Source organism: Hemibagrus wyckioides, linkage group LG29 (assembly GCF_019097595.1).
Source record: "Hemibagrus wyckioides isolate EC202008001 linkage group LG29, SWU_Hwy_1.0, whole genome shotgun sequence".
In the NCBI taxonomy this organism is placed as follows: domain Eukaryota; kingdom Metazoa; phylum Chordata; class Actinopteri; order Siluriformes; family Bagridae; genus Hemibagrus; species Hemibagrus wyckioides.
This window is the reverse complement of record NC_080738.1, coordinates 4,846,640-4,867,177: the sequence shown is the minus strand read 5'-3', so window position 1 is coordinate 4,867,177 and position 20,538 is coordinate 4,846,640. Positions and strand designations below refer to the sequence as shown.

The 20,538-nt window shown below is 46.6% G+C and overlaps 2 protein-coding genes across 4 annotated transcripts in view; one reads left to right on the top strand and one right to left on the bottom strand.

The window, feature by feature from the left end:
• zcchc7 (zinc finger, CCHC domain containing 7) overlaps positions 1-6,571 on the top strand; it is a 69,116-nt gene extending 62,545 nt beyond the window's left edge. The window contains exons 8-9 of the mRNA XM_058384534.1: positions 5,042-5,159; positions 5,261-6,571. Of these exons, the coding sequence (XP_058240517.1) occupies positions 5,042-5,159; positions 5,261-5,802 (660 nt within the window). The 3' untranslated portion in view covers positions 5,803-6,571. The remainder of the gene's footprint in view (positions 1-5,041; positions 5,160-5,260) is intronic.
• A 2,161-nt stretch (positions 6,572-8,732) lies between these two features.
• Positions 8,733-18,900, bottom strand: kdm4c (lysine (K)-specific demethylase 4C). 3 transcript variants are annotated; one of them, XM_058384531.1, is made up of 22 exons: positions 18,812-18,900; positions 17,808-17,970; positions 17,534-17,709; positions 17,126-17,240; positions 16,784-16,977; positions 16,631-16,680; positions 15,910-16,013; positions 15,641-15,778; positions 14,841-15,031; positions 14,599-14,750; positions 13,320-14,488; positions 13,126-13,240; positions 12,615-12,796; positions 12,228-12,426; positions 12,063-12,139; positions 11,924-11,979; positions 11,718-11,826; positions 11,167-11,355; positions 10,870-11,040; positions 10,678-10,797; positions 10,365-10,457; positions 8,733-9,469 (listed from the first exon to the last, which is right to left on the bottom strand). In XM_058384531.1, exons 2-22 carry the CDS (start codon positions 17,949-17,951, stop codon positions 9,323-9,325), a joined length of 3,891 nt encoding a protein of 1,296 aa, XP_058240514.1. In that variant the 5' UTR covers positions 17,952-17,970; positions 18,812-18,900; the 3' UTR covers positions 8,733-9,322. The 3 variants fall into 3 exon arrangements, with proteins under 3 accessions (XP_058240514.1, XP_058240515.1, XP_058240516.1); XM_058384532.1 differs by having other exon boundaries at positions 10,870-11,037; XM_058384533.1 differs by lacking the exons at positions 8,733-9,469; positions 10,365-10,457; positions 10,678-10,797; ... (8 more) ...; positions 13,320-14,488; positions 14,599-14,750 and having other exon boundaries at positions 15,029-15,152.
• Positions 18,901-20,538: the final 1,638 nt, after the last annotated feature.

Here is a 20,538-nt window from a genome sequence, read left to right as displayed (position 1 = left end):
ACACACACACACACACTTCGGCCATGTGAGACACACACACTTCGGCCATGTGAGATACACACACACACACACACTTCGGCCATGTGAGATACACACACACACACACACACACTTCGGCCATGTGAGATACACACACACACACACACTTCGGCCATGTGAGATACACACACACACACACACACACTTCGGCCATGTGAGATACACACACACACACACTTCGGCCATGTGAGATACACACACACACACACACACACACTTCGGCCATGCGAGATACACACACACACACACACACACACACTTCGGCCATGTGAGATACACACACACACACACACACTTCGCCATGTGAGATACACACACACACACACACACACACACACACTTGGCCATGTGAGATACACACACACACACACACACACTTCGGCCATGTGAGATACACACACACACACACACACACTTCGGCCATGTGAGATACACACACACACACACACACACTTCGGCCATGTGAGATACACACACACACACACACACTTCGGCCATGTGAGATACACACACACACACACACACTTCGGCCATGTGAGATACACACACACACACACACACTTCGGCCATGTGAGATACACACACACACACACACTTCGGCCATGTGAGATACACACACACACACACACTTCGGCCATGTGAGATACACACACACACACACACACTTCGGCCATGTGAGATACACACACACACACACACACACTTCGGCCATGTGAGATACACACACACACACACACACACTTCGGCCATGTGAGATACACACACACACACACACACACTTCGGCCATGTGAGATACACACACACACACACACACACTTCGGCCATGTGAGATACACACACACACACACACTTCGGCCATGTGAGATACACACACACACACACTTCGGCCATGTGAGACACACACACACACACTTCGGCCATGTGAGACACACACACACACACACACACTTCGGCCATGTGAGATACACACACACACACACACACTTCGGCCATGTGAGATACACACACACACACACACACACTTCGGCCATGTGAGATACACACACACACACACACTTCGGCCATGTGAGATACACACACACACACACACACTTCGGCCATGTGAGATATACACACACACTTCGGCCATGTGAGATACACACACACACTTCGGCCATGTGAGATACACACACACACACACACACACACACTTCGGCCATGTGAGACACACACACACACTTCGGCCATGTGAGACACACACACACACACACACTTCGGCCATGTGAGACACACACACACACACTTCGGCCATGTGAGACACACACACACACACACACACTTCGGCCATGTGAGATACACACACACACACACACACACTTCGGCCATGTGAGACACACACACACACACACTTCGGCCATGTGAGACACACACACACACACACACACTTCGGCCATGTGAGATACACACACACACACACACACACACACACTTCGGCCATGTGAGATACACACACACACTTCGGCCATGTGAGATACACACACACACACACACACTTCGGCCATGTGAGAGACACACACACACACACACTTCGGCCATGTGAGACACACACACACACACACACTTCGGCCATGTGAGACACACACACACACACTTCGGCCATGTGAGACACACACACACACACACACTTCGGCCATGTGAGATACACACACACACACACACACACACACTCCGGCCATGTGAGATACACACACACACACACACACTTCGGCCATGTGAGATACACACACACACACACACACACACTTCGGCCATGTGAGATACACACACACACACACACACACTTCGGCCATGTGAGATACACACACACACTTCGGCCATGTGAGATACACACACACACACACACTTCGGCCATGTGAGATACACACACACACACACACACACACACTTCGGCCATGCGAGATACACACACACACACACACACACACTTCGGCCATGTGAGATACACACACACACACACTTCGGCCATGTGAGATACACACACACACACACACACACACACTTCGGCCATGTGAGATACACACACACACACACACACACTTCGGCCATGTGAGATACACACACACACACACACACACACACACTTCGGCCATGTGAGATACACACACACACACACACACTTCGGCCATGTGAGACACACACACACACACTTCGGCCATGTGAGACACACACACACACACACACACATACACTTCGGCCATGTGAGACACACACACACACACACACTTCGGCCATGTGAGATACACACACACACACACACACACTTCGGCCATGTGAGATACACACACACACTTCGGCCATGTGAGATACACACACACACTTCGGCCATGTGAGACACACACACACACTTCGGCCATGTGAGACACACACACACACTTCGGCCATGTGAGATACACACACACACACACACACACACACTCCGGCCATGTGAGATACACACACACACACACACACTTCGGCCATGTGAGATACACACACACACACACACACTTCGGCCATGTGAGATACACACACACACACACACACTTCGGCCATGTGAGATACACACACACACACACTTCGGCCATGTGAGATACACACACACACACTTCGGCCATGTGAGATACACACACACACACACACACACACACACACTTCGGCCATGCGAGATACACACACACACACACACACACACTTCGGCCATGTGAGATACACACACACACACACACTTCGGCCATGTGAGATACACACACACACACACACACACACACTTCGGCCATGTGAGATACACACACACACACACACACTTCGGCCATGTGAGATACACACACACACACACACACACACACTTCGGCCATGTGAGATACACACACACACACACACACACTTCGGCCATGTGAGATACACACACACACACACACACTTCGGCCATGTGAGATACACACACACACACACACACTTCGGCCATGTGAGATACACACACACACACACACTTCGGCCATGTGACATACACACACACACACACACACTTCGGCCATGTGAGATACACACACACACACACACACACTTCGGCCATGTGAGATACACACACACACACACACACTTCGGCCATGTGAGATACACACACACACTTCGGCCATGTGAGATACACACACACACACACACACACACACTTCGGCCATGTGAGATACACACACACACACACACACACACACTTCGGCCATGTGAGATACACACACACACACACTTCGGCCATGTGAGATACACACACACACACACACACACACACTTCGGCCATGTGAGATACACACACACACACACACACACTTCGGCCATGTGAGATACACACACACACACACACACACACACTTCGGCCATGTGAGATACACACACACACACACACTTCGGCATGTGAGATACACACACACACACACACACTTCGGCCATGTGAGATACACACACACACACACACACTTCGGCCATGTGAGATACACACACACACACACACACTTCGGCCATGTGAGACACACACACACACACACACTTCGGCCATGTGAGACACACACACACACACACACTTCGGCCATGTGAGATACACACACACACACACACACACACACTCCGGCCATGTGAGATACACACACACACACACACACTTCGGCCATGTGAGATACACACACACACACACACACTTCGGCCATGTGAGACACACACACACACACACACTTCGGCCATGTGAGATACACACACACACACACACACACACACACTCTGGCCATGTGAGATACACACACACACACACACACACTTCGGCCATGTGAGATACACACACACACACACACACACTTCGGCCATGTGAGATACACACACACACACACACACACTTCGGCCATGTGAGATACACACACACACACACACACACTTCGGCCATGTGAGATACACACCACCACACTTCGGCCATGTGAGATACACACACACAACACACACACTTCCGGCCATGCGAGATACACACACACACACACACACACGCACTTCGGCCATGTGAGATACACACACACACACACACTTCGCACTCGCCATGTGAGATACACACACACACACACACACACACACTTCGGCCATGTGAGATACACACACACACACACACACACACACTTCGGCCATGTGAGATACACACACACACACACACACACACTTCGGCCATGTGAGATACACACACACACACACACACACTTCGGCCATGTGAGATACACACACACACACACACACACTTCGGCCATGTGAGATACACACACACACACACACACACTTCGGCCATGTGAGATACACACACACACACACACACACTTCGGCCATGTGAGATACACACACACACACACACACACTTCGGCCATGTGAGATACACACACACACACACACACACTTCGGCCATGTGAGATACACACACACACACACACTTCGGCCATGTGAGATACACACACACACTCTCCACCCCCCCCCTTCCTTCTCTATCCCTCTCTCTCGTCTCTTCCCTCCCCCCCCCCTCCCCCTTTCCCTCTCTCTCTCTCTCTCTCTCTCTCTCCTCCCCTCCTCTCTCTCGTCTCTACCCTCTCCCCCCCCTCACGCTGTCCCTCTCTCTCTCCCTCTCTCTCTCTCCCCCCCTCCTCTCTCTCTCTCCTCTCTCTCTCTCTCTTTCCCCCTCTATCCCTTTCTCTCTCTCTCTCTCTCTTCCCCTCTCTCTTTCTCTCTCTGTCTCTCTCCCCCCTCTCTCTCACTCTTTCTCTGTTTCCCTCTCTTTTTCTCCATCTCTCTCCCTCTTTCTCTCCCTCTCTCTGCCCCGCCCTCCATCTCTCTCTCTCTTCCTCTCTCACACACTTTTAGAAAGAACGTTCCTGATTTCTAAAAGTATTAAAAACACTACAACAGTGCTTACATTACAATAAGGATTAATGGTGTGTGTGTGTGTGTGTGTGTGTGTGTGTGTAGGAGTGCACAGAGAGGAGGATGTTTAATGGAACGTATCCCACGCTGCCTTTCTCCTCCTCGTACGACACGGAGCACGACATCAGACGGCGAGAGCATCGAGCTCGCCTCCAAGCCAACGGTCAGTACAGTGAAGCAGCTGGAGGTCACATGACCAGATATAATACAACAATACATCATATAGTGTGTAACTCTGTGTGTGTGTGTGTGTGTGTGTTACAGAGCTCCGAGATGCCGGCCTCCTAGGTGAAGCCGACTTCACCCCGACTCCACAGCCTCCGCGGAAGAAAGCCAAAGACACACATTTCCCTAAAGTCCCTCACACCCCCACCGGCGCTCACATCCCAAAGAGACGCATCGCCCACACACCCAAACACCCCCCTCAGACCACGCCCAAACCCAACACACACCTGCGCTGGCACGAGGACACGCCCGGCCCCAAGAACAAGAAGAAGAAAAAGAACATGAACACGCCCGGACCTTACAGCGCGGCCACGCCCCGTTTTGAGGGCAAGAAGAAGAACAAGAACAAGAAACAGCACCCGAACGAGGAAGGGGACTTTCCCAGAAGCTTCCCGAATAGTCCCTGTAACAAAGGAGCGCTCTTTCACACTCCTCCGTACAGATGGAGGAAAAACCCGGGAGTGCTGTTCAGCTCGGAAAAGAGCAAGAAGAAGAAAAACAAGGAGGAGAAAAGAGCCAGAAAAGCAGCCCGGGACCCTGAGAACCTGTTTCTTATCAAACAGAGGAAGCGTAGTAGATAGTGTGTGTGTGTGTAAAGGTACGAAAGGAAAGTGTGTGTGTGTGAGAGAGAGAGAGAGAGAGAGAGAGAGAGTGGAAAAATGAATGAATATTAAGAGAAAAATCTCTGGCGCGTCTTTGTCTCCCTCTAGTGTCCATCTGCGGTATTACACACAGCGACCTTCAGCAGCGTTTATTCCAGACTTCAGAGATGATCAGATTACTGTCCGATGTTTTTCTTTAAACGTAAAATTATGCACAATAATATAAAATATCGTTTAAATCCTGTTCACACGACACAGTAAACACACAAAAACCTGTCCACAGCTTCATCCGGATCATTTCCAGTGGGTTCATCTCCGTTCCTCTGTGTGCGCTGCTCTCAGGAACGATCCGGTCCGAGCTTCCTGCTGCTCTCAAGAACGATCCGATCCGAACTTCCTGCTGCTCTCAGGAACGATCCGGTCCGAACTTCCTGCTGCTCTCAGGAACGATCCGGTCCGAGCTTCCTGCTGCTCTCAAGAACGATCCGATCCGAACTTCCTGCTGCTCTCAGCTATGATCCGATCCAAACTTCCTGCTGCTCTCAGGAACGATCCGGTCCGAACTTCCTGCTGCTCTCAGGAACGATCCAGTCCGAACTTCCTGCTGCTGAACATCTGAGCTTGAAGGAGTTTTTGTGAGGTGAAAGAAACCGGAAGGAGAACCTCGGGTACTTGACTTTGTAGAATTCTTTTATTTAATGTTGTGTACACGACTCTGAGAGAAATAAAAACTGGACTGGGGTTTGTATTCTGTTTCTTTTATTATTTTGTCTCTCTCTCTGTCTCTCCCTCTTTCCCTCCCTCCTTCTTTCTTTTCAGTCACAGCAGCACTAATCATTAGCTGTGAGCTCAGGTATGTGGAAGAGGACGGGAAGTGTTGTCCTTCACGTGTCTCAGAGAGAGTTTTAAGGAAATAAAAGATTTCCCTCATTTAATTCGACTAGTAGAATGATTCTGTAGATCTGTGCTGAAGCTGCAAGGCTGATGATGCAGGTAGGTATTTATTATGATTATTAATATTTTTATTTATTTTTTATGATGATTGAGGTAATTACAATAGTTTGTATCAGTTGATCATCAGGACATGTTTTTTAGTGTAAAATATTCAGCTCTTGCTGGATTCTGGACAGAGGATGATGGTCTCCTCTCCTTCACGGTTCAGTTCCTCCAGGACTTCAGTGGTTTTTTGGTGAATAATCAGTGCTGGATGAAATCTGTAGAATTGTGTTTGTGTGAAATGTCTCGACTTGATGACATCATCGTTTACACGTCTCTCTGTTCTATGACCACCTTACAGAGAGACTGACCCACAACTCTGTAATAATCACCGGACTGTGTCCAGGGTTCAGTCTGAGAGAGACACATCAGATTGAAGCTTGTGGTCAGAAAAGGCTCGAAATTATTCATCAGGTACTGTTTCCTGTGGGCGGAGCCTCGGAGGATGAGAAGGGGTTAGTTACACTAGAGAGAGAGATGAGGTGATGTTTACAGATCACACTGGAAACCGGTCTCTATCACACCTTTACTGTTTCATTTAGTTTAATGAGCCGAGAAAGTGTCAGTCTCTCTCTCTCTCTCTCTATATATATACACATACATATATATATACACATTTCTATCCCCATCCCTCTATCTCCTTCTCTCTCTCTCTCTCCATTTCTATCCCCCCTCCCTCTCTCTCTCTCCCAATTTCTATCCCCCCTCTATCTTTCTCGCTCCCTCTCCATCCCCCTCCCTTTCTCCCCATCTCTCTCTCTCTCTCTCTCTCTCCATTTCTATCCCCCCTCCCTCTCTCTCTCCATTTCTATCCCCCATCCCTCGCTCTCTCCCAATTTCTATCCCCCCTCTATCTTTCTCGCTCCCTCTACATCCCCCCCATCTCACTCTTTCTCCATTTCTATCCCCCCTCTCCCTGCCTCTCTCTATTTCTCCATTTCTATTTCTCCCTGTCTCCCCCCTCCTCCATTTCTATCTTTCTTTCTCCCCATTTTTATCCCCACTCTGTCTTGCACTCTCTCCATTTCTATCTCTCCCTCTTTCTCTCTCCATTTCTATCCCCACTCTCTGTCTTGCGCTCTCTCCCTCCGTCTCTCCCCCCCATTTCTATCCGTCTCTCTCTCCCTCCTTCTCTCTCCATTTCTCCATTTCTACCCCCTCATTTCTCTCTCTCCCCCTCTTCATGTCTCTCTCTCTCTCTCCCCGTTCCATTTGTGAACTCTATGAGAAATGTCGTTGCGGTTCGTCTCAGACTCGTGCGGCGATGTTATCTTCATTACTGAGATTGTTTTTTTGTTTATTTTTGATTAGCGCTCCTCTGATAAGGAAGTCAGTGTTGATCTTTTATTTTTTTTTCTCTCCTCCCAAAATGCTAATCACATGAAACATCAGTAAAACATCAAACAAACAAAAAGTGCCTGATGGAGGGGGGAGAAGAAAAAAAGAAAAAACGCGGCTCGGAGATAAACGAGCGTCGCTCTGTTCTTCTCTCCCGCAGCATCAGGGAAGGAACGGGAGAACGTAGAACCAACCTTCATCATCATCATCATCAAACTGTACAGCATTATCATGTGATTTAAAAGGAAAAGAAAAGGTCAGGTATTTATATAATTCAGGGCATTTTTTTTAATAAGGGGTGCCAATACTTTTGAAACTGAGCGTAGGTTGATCCCACAATCATACTTTTTCTGCCATTAATATTGTGTCATGATGTAGCCCAGCTAGCATTAGTTAGCATTCTATTATGTTCCCAGAGCCAAGTCCATAAGTATTGGCACCCCTCATAGAAAACAATGGTCTTTATTTATTTTCTCGTTCACGTTCTTCACCCACGGTCAAAACTCATGCTAGTCTTCACACAGGCTAGTTAGCTAGCTACGACGTCCACCGTATAACGAATGAGATAAGCGTGATGGATATTCACATGTATGTTTATTCAAATATTATTAACTCAGCCTTCCAGACAGATATGGTTGATTTTTTTCTTTACAGATTTGGAGCACCACTAAAAATAAGATGAGATTCCAAAATAAATAAGATAAGATAAAACTCAGAAGGTAAAAAGGGTAAATGTGCATCGGAGGCGATCAGTAGCAAGGTTTTGTGGTAAAAGAATACGATCAGCACGTGGTGAAGCGTAGCGTTAACGAGGGAAGGGAGCGCCCAAGCCCATTTACAGGAGCGACGTGCAAAGCCAAGCAAAACGTCTGGAAAATAAAAAATCGTCTAAGGTGCAAAAAAAAAACGGACACCAGGGAGGGGAGAGGGAGAGAGACCATAAACAGGAGAAAAACAGTATCATTTCCGTATTTTGATGCCTCGAGGAAAATATCTTGCATCTTGGAGAACTTTCCTCCAGAACCTCAACAAACTCTGACTGAAAGATGGAGGAAAAAAAGCAAAAAAACTTCAATCACAGTTTGTCAGCTACCTTTTCACCCTTTCTTTTCCACCTTTCGCTCTCTTCCGCTGTCCCTATTCTTTCTTTCTTTTCCCTCGTCTCTCAATTAGTCTTGCTGCAGCCAGAGGTCCGAGGACTCGGGTCGGCCACGTAGTCCTTCTGGAAGCGGGAGTTGGGCGTGCGCTGCCTCTTACGCTCGCCCTGCGTGGTGAAGAAAGCGTCCTCGAAACGCATGCTGGAGGCTGTGGACTACACACACACACACACACACACATCAACTGATAGACAGGGTGCCAATACTAAGAGGGGTGGATAGATATATAGATTAATGAGATACAGAATGATTACAGTGTGTGTGGCGGTCTGAGAAAACCCAATGGATAAAGGAGAAGGAGAGAAAGGAAGGGAAAGAGAGAAATGGATTAAATATAACGTTAAATAATGTACACTGATCAGCCATAACATTATGACCACCTGCCTAATAATAGTGTGTTGTTCCCCCTTTTGCTGCACAAACAGCCCTGACCCGTCGAGGTATGGGCTCCACTAGATCCCTGAAGGTGTGCTGTGGGATCTGGCACTGAGATGTTAACAGCAGATCCTTTAAGTCCTGTTAGTTGCAAGGTGGGAACTCCATGGGCCTCTACTTCACAACTGTCAGGAGTTAAAGGACCACTTTTGATATATACTGACCACTGCAGACCAGGAATACCCCACAGCAGCAGTTTTGGAGATGCTCTGATCCAGTGGTCTAGCCATCACAATTTGGCCCTTCATCAAACTCAAATCCTTACACTTGTCCATTTTTCCTGCTTCTAACACATCAACTTTGAGGACATCATGTTGACTTGCTGCCTAATATATCCCACCCACTAACAGGTGCCATGATGAGGAGATCATCAGTCTTATTCACTGGTCATAATGTTACGGCTGATTGGTGTGTGTGTGTATATATATATATATATATATATATATATATATAGACAAGTCAACACTTGTGACTTTGATTGGCTGACTCCACCTTTAATCATTGCGAGGCGGGGCCTAAGTGATGGAATAATACTAAACAGCACAGAAAAACAATTCTAGTTGTCCAAGATGGCCGAGTCCCCTAACCCTACAGCGTCCGGCTAGAGTTACTTACCAGACGACCTTTGACCTTTTTGGGCAGGTCCTCATCCAGAGTGTAAATGTCCTCTCTCTTAGCCAGCACCTGAGAACCGTCCTCAAACTCCACCTTACACACACAAACAAACCCCAGATAAAGACAACATGGCTGTCATGTACTATAATAATGTTTACACCACCATGCTGCTGATACTGGATTCTGATTGGTCAGATGATCAGTACACTGAAGCGAGGTCACGTTTTCACACATGCAAATATAAAGTGAGCCTTGTAGCCTTTACTTGTGAGAGCAAAGGTGTTTGTGGATGTGTGTGTGTGTGTGTGTGTACCTGATACATGTATGTAGTGTTAGAGCCCAGGTATTTAGCCCCATAAAAAAGCCCATCAGGCCACTTGACCTGCACGACCTCGCCGACCTCCGGAGGCCCGAGCTGAACACAGTCTCTGCTCTGTGTGGATACAGAGAAGTGTTAGAGTATTACACACACTAACCATTGCAGCCACCACACACACACACTGACCACGATATCTTCAGGGAAGGTGTCGTTGCTGAAGGATCCGTCGTCGAACATGACCTCGTAGAAGGTCTGTGCCGTGACGCTGCCAATGCGACAGCTGTAGTAGCGCAGGTTCTTGTGCTTGGCGATCACAGTTTGGCCCACAGCCAGCTCTGTCCGGCTGACCTTCGACTTCTTTAAGGAAAAAACATGTAGAGATATATTTTTAATGTAGACGACGAGCTCGGGAGTGATGATCGGTGGAGGAGGTATCATGGGCGGGGCTTTACCTATGAGGGGATGTGTAACCGAAGTACTCACAGTGTTGGAGCTCCGTGATTGGTGCCTGTGGCAGATGATGAACACCACGTAAGGCCAGTCGTCAGGCTCCATGGTGACGCCGGCGGCGTGAGCGCACGTGACGTGGAAGGAGGTGGGACAGCGGCCGCAGGAGCACTGGATACACGCCCCCGCTAACTTCTTCATCCGTTTATGGCAATATATACACTTCTGCAGACAAAGGAGGACATAAGAGAGACGGTTTATTCACAAACATGATATTTGCCATAATAAGTTCGTTTCGTGCCATGAGCTGTCCGTCCACTTGAGCTTTTATGGAGTTTTTTGGGCGTGGCTACATGTAAATGAGCTGTCTCAGGCACTCACTCTGCACTTTAAAGCGTGATCAACATACCCATGCACAAACATTTACACAGAGCTTTACTACAACGTGATAAATGACAGCTAATAAAATGTTGTTTATTCAGCATGGTGACTCACATACAGTTCATGGGGGGCACAAACTTTTGCACTCCATTGAATAATACATATCAGCGGTGCGTGTGTGTGTGTGTGTGTGTGTGTGTGTGTACCAGTTTGTATCTCTGTGCAGGGATAGCACTGATGTCGATGGGGCTCCTCTTCACTATGTCAGTGAATTTGACCTCAGGAAGACCCACAGCACACATCACGTGCGCCCACCTGAACACGTCACACACACCGTCATTACACACCACTCTTTAAGGGCAAGTGTAGAAAAGATGTGCGCGTGTGTGTGTGTGTGTGTGTGTGCACTCACCGGTCATCTGTTGTTCGTTTCAAGGCCCCGCCCCTCAGGTTACATAAACAACATTCCTGTTACACACAAACACACTGTATTATTATCATTATTATTAATCCTGTCCTAGTCTACTGAAACTGTTCAGGCGGTCACATACAGCAGTTAGATCTCCACAGGAACAGCGGTCACACATCCACTCCTGGGTGACATCCTGAGCGGCGACGCCATAGCAACCTGGATAGTGATAGGTCAAGAGATGAATTAAAACCAGACCTGTGTGTGCAGTACAGTAGTGTGTGTGTGTGTGTTTTGGGTTACGTACTGGCGTGAACCTGAACACAGCAGCGTTTACAAGCCACCAGAGGACTGGATCCATCTTCTTCCAGGAGTGTGTTGGGGGGACACGAGCCCTCGCGGTAGGCAAAGCATATTTCGGGAATCAGAGGTCGCGACCTCGGTGTCGCCTCCCCGATCGCCACGGTGACCTCGTCCAGCGTGCTTTCGTCTTTCGTCTCTTCGGGCTGGCGAGAAACGTTCGTGAATCTTTATAACAGTAGAATGTAATCTTGTGTATCAGATCTTAAATCGTTTATATGCACTGTAGTATATAGTGGTGTACTCCGAGGTGCCTGGACCCCGTCTCTCGCTTCTGAACAGCTGACTGTCTCCCTGTTCTTAGCATCTAGCGCATTTTGCTGTAACAGAATACCTGATAGTAAGGCATGAACAGCGTGCACACGGCGCAGTGCGGTGCCATCTTGGCCGCGGTGCTGTTGTACTCTCTCTCCGTGAGGAAGTGAGACTTCCTGCTGTGCCAGAGGTGGACCAGGGGTCTGGCCCAGGCGTCGGCCTCCTGCAGTTCCTCCTCGGCGCTGCACTCCTCCATGGGCTCTGATACACAAATTTTAAAAAACTGTTAGCGAACTAGCTAGCTAGAGGAACTAGCACAACATAGTGGTGTGTTTGTTACTTTTATACCACAGCAATTCTCGATTCTGATTGGTCAGCTTGATATATTCTCTCCTTTTGTTGTAACCTGTTATTGTTTCTATAGCTACAACATACACATTCTAAACTGATGATTTCCTTAAGGAAACGTTCGCTTAGATTATACGGGATGAGTCTCCAGTGCGAGTATGAGACAAGTGGCTATACAAAGTACTGAAAGTGTGTATTATTTATTGTGTAATATATTTATATCCACATGCTCTTTGTCTGACCATCATCACTGTTGGCCTGCTGCTTCACGGCACTTGGCACCGCCCTCGCTGTCGGTTTCCTCAAAGGGTGGCGCCAACTTTTGCCCGTCTTTCTCTTCACCGCTGGCATGGTGTACTGAAAGAGCGTCAGAGGGAAGGAAAATTATTCACACGATTAAAACACGGTCAGATCGGTTCAAGGTCAGAGTACTCACAGTGCGGATTTCTCCCGGCTCCGCCCCCGAATCTCCGTACTCCGACTCGCTCATGGAGCTCTCCTCACTGGACTCGCTGCTGCTGTCTGACCTCTGAGGCCTGTCCGGAGAACCGAGATGCTCGGCACCAGGATGATGAACCACGCTGGGTTCCAGATCTGTGAAGGTCAGGCTCTTCTCCGGAAAGTCTGAAGGATCGGGGCACTTCACCTGCTGGCACAGAGGCTCCGCCCACATGGCGTAAGGCACTAGCTCGGAAACTTCAGCATTTTGGTAGCTCACGTTCTTCCAGATGGCAGAGGATTCCTCAAAGAGGTTTGGTAGCGCAGAAGACGTGAAGTCGGATTCGTCGAGAGGAGGCGAGGGCTTGCTCGGAGGGATCGGGTCGTAAGAAGTGGAAGGAGTCTCACCGGAAAGCGCGTTAGTGTTAGCCGATAACAGGGAATCCTTCGCTGAGCTACATGCAAAAAGTTCAGTACTGGTTTTGGGTTGATGCGAGATCAGGTTAACGGACAGAGATCCGTCTCGGTGTCTGTCTCCATCTTTCTTTTCCTCGTTAGTCTCTGGATCAGAGCCGTGCGACCGGCCAACGTCTTCTTGGAATGGATTTAAGCACCAATCCGGACACTGTGCTTTCTGAGGCGAAGTGGATTTTCCCGCTTGGTTAGGATTCAGTAGTGTGTTATTATCGCTGGACTGGATGGCGAGGGTCAGGAAGGGCATTTCAGAGGACAGATTTGGAGATTTTCTACCCTCGGGATCCTCCGTGACCTCCGGTGTGAGGAAAGGCATGTCGGACGAAGGAGCTCCTGAATGTTCGGTGGGTTCACAGGATTCAGTAGTGACTGCTGTACCTGAGGGATTTACAGCTGAAGGAGTTTCCTCATGACCTGCACCTTGACGAGGGTTTTTTTTTTTAGACGGGGATTTGCTGCTTGAGGATTTGGCAACGCGGGAACGTTTAGAAGTTTGCCCAGAGTCCAGCGTGTCGTCTACAACTGAACCAGGAGCTTGATCAGCTGATGTTAGAGGTTCGGTTTTGTCGAAGGCTTCTTGCGGATCAGGGGGCGGGGCTTGCGGCGGGAATCTTTTAGACGACTGGACCAATAAATTGCTCTTGACTCGGGTGACCTTGACGAAACAAACCTGTTGGCACAGACTAGCCGGTCCTGCAGGACCAACACCAAGCAAGGGGTTTAGTTATAAATAAGTCACACTATACTGAAAAAACAAAAAAACCAGCAGAATATAAACTACATTAAAGCATGATGTGTATAACCTGAGAGGCGCAATGCATTGTGGGGTTTGTGTTCTTCCTCCTCTTTCACTTCCTCCCCCTGTTCACTTATCCTAGTAGCTGCGGTTTCCACGACGACTTGCTGCTGCTGCACAGTTTTCAGTCGTTTGGAGCGGGTGCAAGGATAGCTCGGTCTGATGGACGACAGACAAAACATAAAAACGCATTTTTAATTGTGACAATCAGCGAATTAACAGCTAAAACAGATTAAACCCAAACTGTACCGTTTGTTGGTTTTGGCTCTGCGGCGTCTCTGGAGCCATGTCTGGAGCTCGGGCGTGGAGCTGGGCGTGGCCAGGGTGTGGTCGATGGAGCAGGAGTCTTTGCCCTGCGTCCACGCCTGATAACGATCTGGTTGGAAACGTCTCACGAAGGGGTCCATGGAGATCTTCACCATGTCCTTACTGCAGGTGCACTGAGGAGAAGCGGCACAGGAAATAAATTCACTCACCAGTAGAATCGCAGGTTTATGCGCTCGTCCTGATACGTTTCTATAGCAACCGCTCATTCACAGGGACTCGTACGGGACGGGCGGTCTGCGTAAACGGATTGAAAAGACACTATATTGCCAAAAGTTTTGGGACACGCCTCCAAATAATTCAATTCAGGTGGTGTTTTTCAGGGGTTGGGTTCGGCCCCTTAGTTCCAGTGAAAGGAACTCTTAATGCTTCAGCTTCATACCAAGACATTCTGGACAATTTCATGCTCTTTGTGGGAACAGTTTGGGGATGACCCCTTCCTGTTCCAACATGACTGTACACCAGTGACCTAAGCAAGGTCCATAAAGACATGGATGAGTGAGTTTGGTGTGGAGGAACTTCACAGAGTCCTGACCTCAACCCCATAGAACACCTTTGGGATGAATTAGAGTGAGGCCTTCTCGTCCAACATCAGTGCCTGACCCGTAATGCGCTTCCTCTAGAGGAACGGTCAAAAATTCCCATAAACCTTGTGGAAAGCCTTCCCAGAATGCATATAAAGGCAGACGTCCCAAAACGTGAAATGCAGAGAAAGTCTAATGTACCTGAGTGGCGAGTTTGCCGTAGTCGATCCAGCGCAGACTGGCGAAGTTGGTGGACTCGGCACAGTTGAAGCCGTGGTTGAAGCCGGCGTGGTAGCCATACGGAAACGTGATCATGAACTCTCCGGCTTCTTGTGTTATCTGATTATTTACACACACACGTATATACAAAGAAATGTTACACAACTGATTTAGGGAAAACAGATCAGTAACTTTACATTCACACAGCATCAGCATCAACATCTATTACTGTTTGCTTCCTTGGTTGCTACCTTATCAAACGGGATGCTGTATTTCTTCAGCACCGAAGGCGATATGAGGGTCATCTTGTGTCTGAGAAACGCTTCACAACTCTTAAAGCTGTTCGGGAAAAAACCTGCGAAGAATAAATAAATGAAACAAACAAGACATAAAACCATAAACCTCCATGAGACTGTGTCCTGAGATTTCCAGATTTCACCACCAGGAGTCACTGTCCTGACAGTACAGTAACCTTCCTGAGCTACTGACATTCTGTGACGATAAAAACCGTGATACGAAAAAGATTTCGCATTATTTCCTTTCACAGGAACCTTTTGTGTATCTCAGGAGCTTTAGGAGTTTCACTCCTAAGGTTTATTCTCTTAAGTGGGTTGAAATTGCTGTGCTGATGCCAGCGGGACAGGAGTATTTATAGCTGAGAAGAGATTGTTAATGTTTGCTTTGTATAAGAGGAGATGATGAACGCTTGGAAAATAGGAACGTGAAAAAGGTTCCTCAAGAACGGATTTGGAACCTCACGAACGTGAATTTATCGGAGGATGTGTACTACTTTTTCCTCCTAAGCGAGGCTACAAACAACAGAGCGCTAGCGAAACACGAGTCTTCACTTCCCGGTGCTGGATTGTAACTCAAAATTGATGTGACGTGACACTTTAAGACACGAGCAAGGAGTCCACCAGCAAGGAGTGTTAAGAGCGTTGTCATGGTTACAGTGAGGCATTTGGTGTGTACCTGTGGCTAATCGCTCCAGTCGCTTCCCATGCTCCGGAGGAATGGCGTACCTGAAAGATTACAAATGAATCCGGTCACACAAAAGACACACGACTGGCCTCACTCCGTTCCTCGAGTCAGTTAACATGCAGTATGAGATCAGACTCCACGCACCAGGACTTGGGTTCTCCGAAATGCAGGTAGTTGATGCTGTAGAGGTCCATGTCCTCAGTGTGCCAGGAGAAGCTGGTCTTCCACATGCCGAAGTACAGGTAAGGGGTGTTGACTCCTTGGATGGAGACGCCGCAGTCCTCCTCGATCACGTCCAGGATGGAGTTCAGGTGCCCGATGTTCCATTCCTCAATGTCCTGACGTCACACACACACAAGAAACGTGACTGTGAGCTCACTCTGTCTGTAACGTCAATCATTAATCACTGAATAGGGAATGCTTGTTATTTTATTTCCAGACTGCATAGTAAATCACACTATCGTCACGCTAAACATCTGTACCGACCTCGTCGTAAAGCGTCCCGCTCACGTCCGCGCCGTATATGGGCGGCACAAAGGTCAAGTTCTTCCAGTACTTCCTCTCCAGGTCCTCGTAATTCAGGTAGCGGGGAGTGCAATACCTGCAACGGGAAATCCAACGCTGACCTCATAACCATGGAATAAGGCTTAGCAAGAAATGATTCCACCAGAAAAGTTTCGAAAGGTTACGAACCCTGGACTGAAACTCATTAGAATTCACACTAGCTTGTGCTTTAGATTGGATTTATTTCTATAATCAGCATTACATTTCCTTGTGTCAGAAAAATCCTTGTATTTTGTCTGATGAAGCTTGAAAGGCAATACTAGACGATGTGGTGGGTTTAATGTAAAGATTTTTTGTAAAGAGCTTATGACTGGTGTCGGTGTGTCTCACTTGTCACTATTGGCCAGTCTGCGGAACTCCTGCACGCTGAGCGGCTTCTTCTGTATGTTGTACTGAGTGAAGAGCCCCGACTGACCGGCCACCATCTGCTGAATGGGTGCTAGGATGACCAGGTCATCGATGTCATCGTAGGTACGTCTCGGCTTCCAGCATTTCGGTGGTATCACCTGTGAGAGCACAAATTAACGATCCTGTCCAGTGCAATACAGTGGAACGTGAAAGCTTGCTTCTCAGAGAACAGAACAGCACTTGATCCAGCACCTACCTTAGCCAGACCGGCACGGTGCGCTCCCTGAGACTCCATGTACACCAGGTACTTATTAAAATCTCGAAACTCCTCCATGGTGGGGTGAAAGGTCATAATCTTGCACGTGGGGTTCGCAGAGGCGCCCGCCCCGACACCCGCCATGATGGCCCGCGTTTCCTTCCTGTGTGTAATAAACAACAAGATCAGAACACACACACAATAAAGAGGAGACAGATTAAACAGAACAGAGCTGAAAAACTTTTTAATAAATTGAGAATGACGATTCAGCCAATGAACGTCGCCAGAAAGTGATCACGTGACTCTCTTATTTATACAGGGTTTAAATATTGTTAGGGTTAATTCGATACCATTATCGATTTATTTTAATGCATATTTGTCATAATAATAATAATAATAATGATAATAATAATTGTAATAATAATAATAATAACGTGAGATATGATGTAGATAAAATTATAATAATCATACATTTAAAAAATAAAAAAATCTTTTTTAGACTTAAAAACGCGTAAAAAAAATAGCAAAAATAAATAAATAAATTCTCAGCTCATTATCCATGCAAATGTCTTCACAAATGCATTTTATGCATTTTTTTATTTATTTATTTTTTATTTTATTTTATGTTTTAAGCCCAGGCCCGTTTCTGACAGTTAGCCAGCAGGTGCTAAAACCCCAAACAAACACCAACATGCGTGTCAAAAACACACAGTTTCATCGTAAATGCCTTATTTATACAAAATATACAACGTTTTTTTAAATAAAATACTACTACTAATAATAAAAAAAACACTTAAGCTTGGAGTGTGCTGGTGTAATAAAGTCAGCTGTACAGGTGGATAGCCGAGGCTAGCTAGCAAGGTTAGCTAGTTAGCTGACATTGTAGCACGGAGCTGGGATTTATCCACTACACAAACGCTCGAACACGCAAGTAACTCCTTCAACATGCATCTCCCGGAGGATTCGGTGAAAGTTACGGCGACTTTTGCGCGAAAAAGATTTACCTCAGCGTTTGAGGAAATAGCACGCTGTTGTTGACAGTGAAAGAGCCCTTTAAATAGCCTCAGCTGTGCGTCTAGTTTCGAGAGCCGTATTACAAATCCAGCCCTACGCCCTACCTCTACGCACTACGTTCACAGAGGTAAACATGGCGCCCGGCACTCGAAGTAGTGCACTTTGTATAAGAAAAGGTGCGATTTGGGATTCAGCCTGGCTAGTATCGCGCGATTTCGTTTCTTCTTCTGCGTATGTTTGTTACAGTGAGCTGATCATGCACGTTGCCGCCTGTAGTGTTAAATTGCACTATTTTAATAAAATAAAAGATAATGTTAACTGTTTTACTTTTAAATACATGCGTGATCCGCTTCCTCGTTATATTTTAATTGCACGTTTGAATCGTTTTCCCCCCTAAAAGTAAATAAAAGCTTCAAATTAGCATTTTTAAATATAAATATTTTTAATATAAATTCACATAATTATAAAATGTCACAATAACCAGTTTTTATAGCGTTTAAAGGTATGTATGTGTGGGGGAAATATCATTTAGCTGGTAAAAGGGTGTGTCGCGATGCCTAAATGAGTCATGAGTCATGATTCATATCTCAGGCATCACACTAAAAAAAATACCACTTAAATACCTCTTAAAGAATGTTTTGACAGGAATGTGTCGACGTGTATAGAGATAGAATTATTTAGAACAGAAATAAATCTATTGACTGTGGTGTAAATATTGTCGTTTGTTAACGAGCCGTTTGAATCGGCTCGTGGGAGTCGACTCTCATGTATGAGCAAGAATGTTATGCTATTTTGCTGAATAAAATTTCGATCAAGGTTTTATGACACAATTTTTAGTCATAATAAGAATGCTCAGATGTGAGGATATTGCACACTGTCCGGTTTGGAAATAAAGAAATTGCAAAGACGGGAATCGGTTCAGTTCACCAATAAGAACCGATTCACTCAAAAGAGTCAAAATTCACAGCAGCACTTCAATGCTTTTCCTTAAAGGACCTACATTTTGTATCATACTTTTAAAGCTCATTTAAGGTAGATATGTGGACACAGATTAACAACAGAATCTTTGAGAGTAAATTTACATGCTCATACCGATGTGAGACCAAAATATTATCTGATTCTGAACAAAGAAGCTCAGCCTGGTGCTCACTGATAATGAATCTCTAATTAGCTCTAAAAACCACGTGGTTTGAAAAACACAGCCTTATCTAAGATGAAGAAAAACATTTCCACATTCATCGGTGCCGTGAGGAGTCGTTCACCAAAGAGTCGACTCTTCACTGCACCGATCGGCTCGTCGATTCGGCTTTTTTTTAAGACGGAGTCGAATCTCATGTATGGGCAGCAAAGTAATGTTATAAAGTAATGTAAGCATTTCACATCACTGCAAAGTAATGCTATAAAGGTAGTAATAACATGTAATAACATAAAAAATGCAACTCATACGCGAATCGACTCTTTTAAGTGAACCGATAAAGAGTCGATTCGCGCATATGAACCGCGAAGTATGAGCTGCTGGTTTAGTTTATTAAGAAGTAAAGCAGGATTTTGCAAATGAGGTCATTTTTGCTATTCAGAAATAAAAATATATCACTGATAAGCTTGGGAACTGAAAGAGTTCGAGTCAAACAATCTTTTGCAAGAGACAGAATTTCCATCCCTAAACTAATTGGTGTTTCGTTAAAGGGCATAGAGGGCGTGAATTAGACCGTAAATT

What these genes read in the sequence shown, in the direction of transcription:
- kdm4c (XM_058384531.1), bottom strand. Translation starts at nt 17,951, where the DNA reads ATGGCGGGTGTCGGGGCGGGCGCCTCTGCGAACCCCACGTGCAAGATT. An exon ending in TGTTCATGCCTTACTATCAG is followed by an intron (nt 12,427 to 12,614) that starts GTATTCTGTTAC and finishes GTTTCTCGCCAG; the next exon opens with CCCGAAGAGACGAAAGACGA. An exon ending in CCTGTGGAGATCTAACTGCT is followed by an intron (nt 11,980 to 12,062) that starts GTATGTGACCGC and finishes TGTGTGTAACAG; the next exon opens with GAATGTTGTTTATGTAACCT.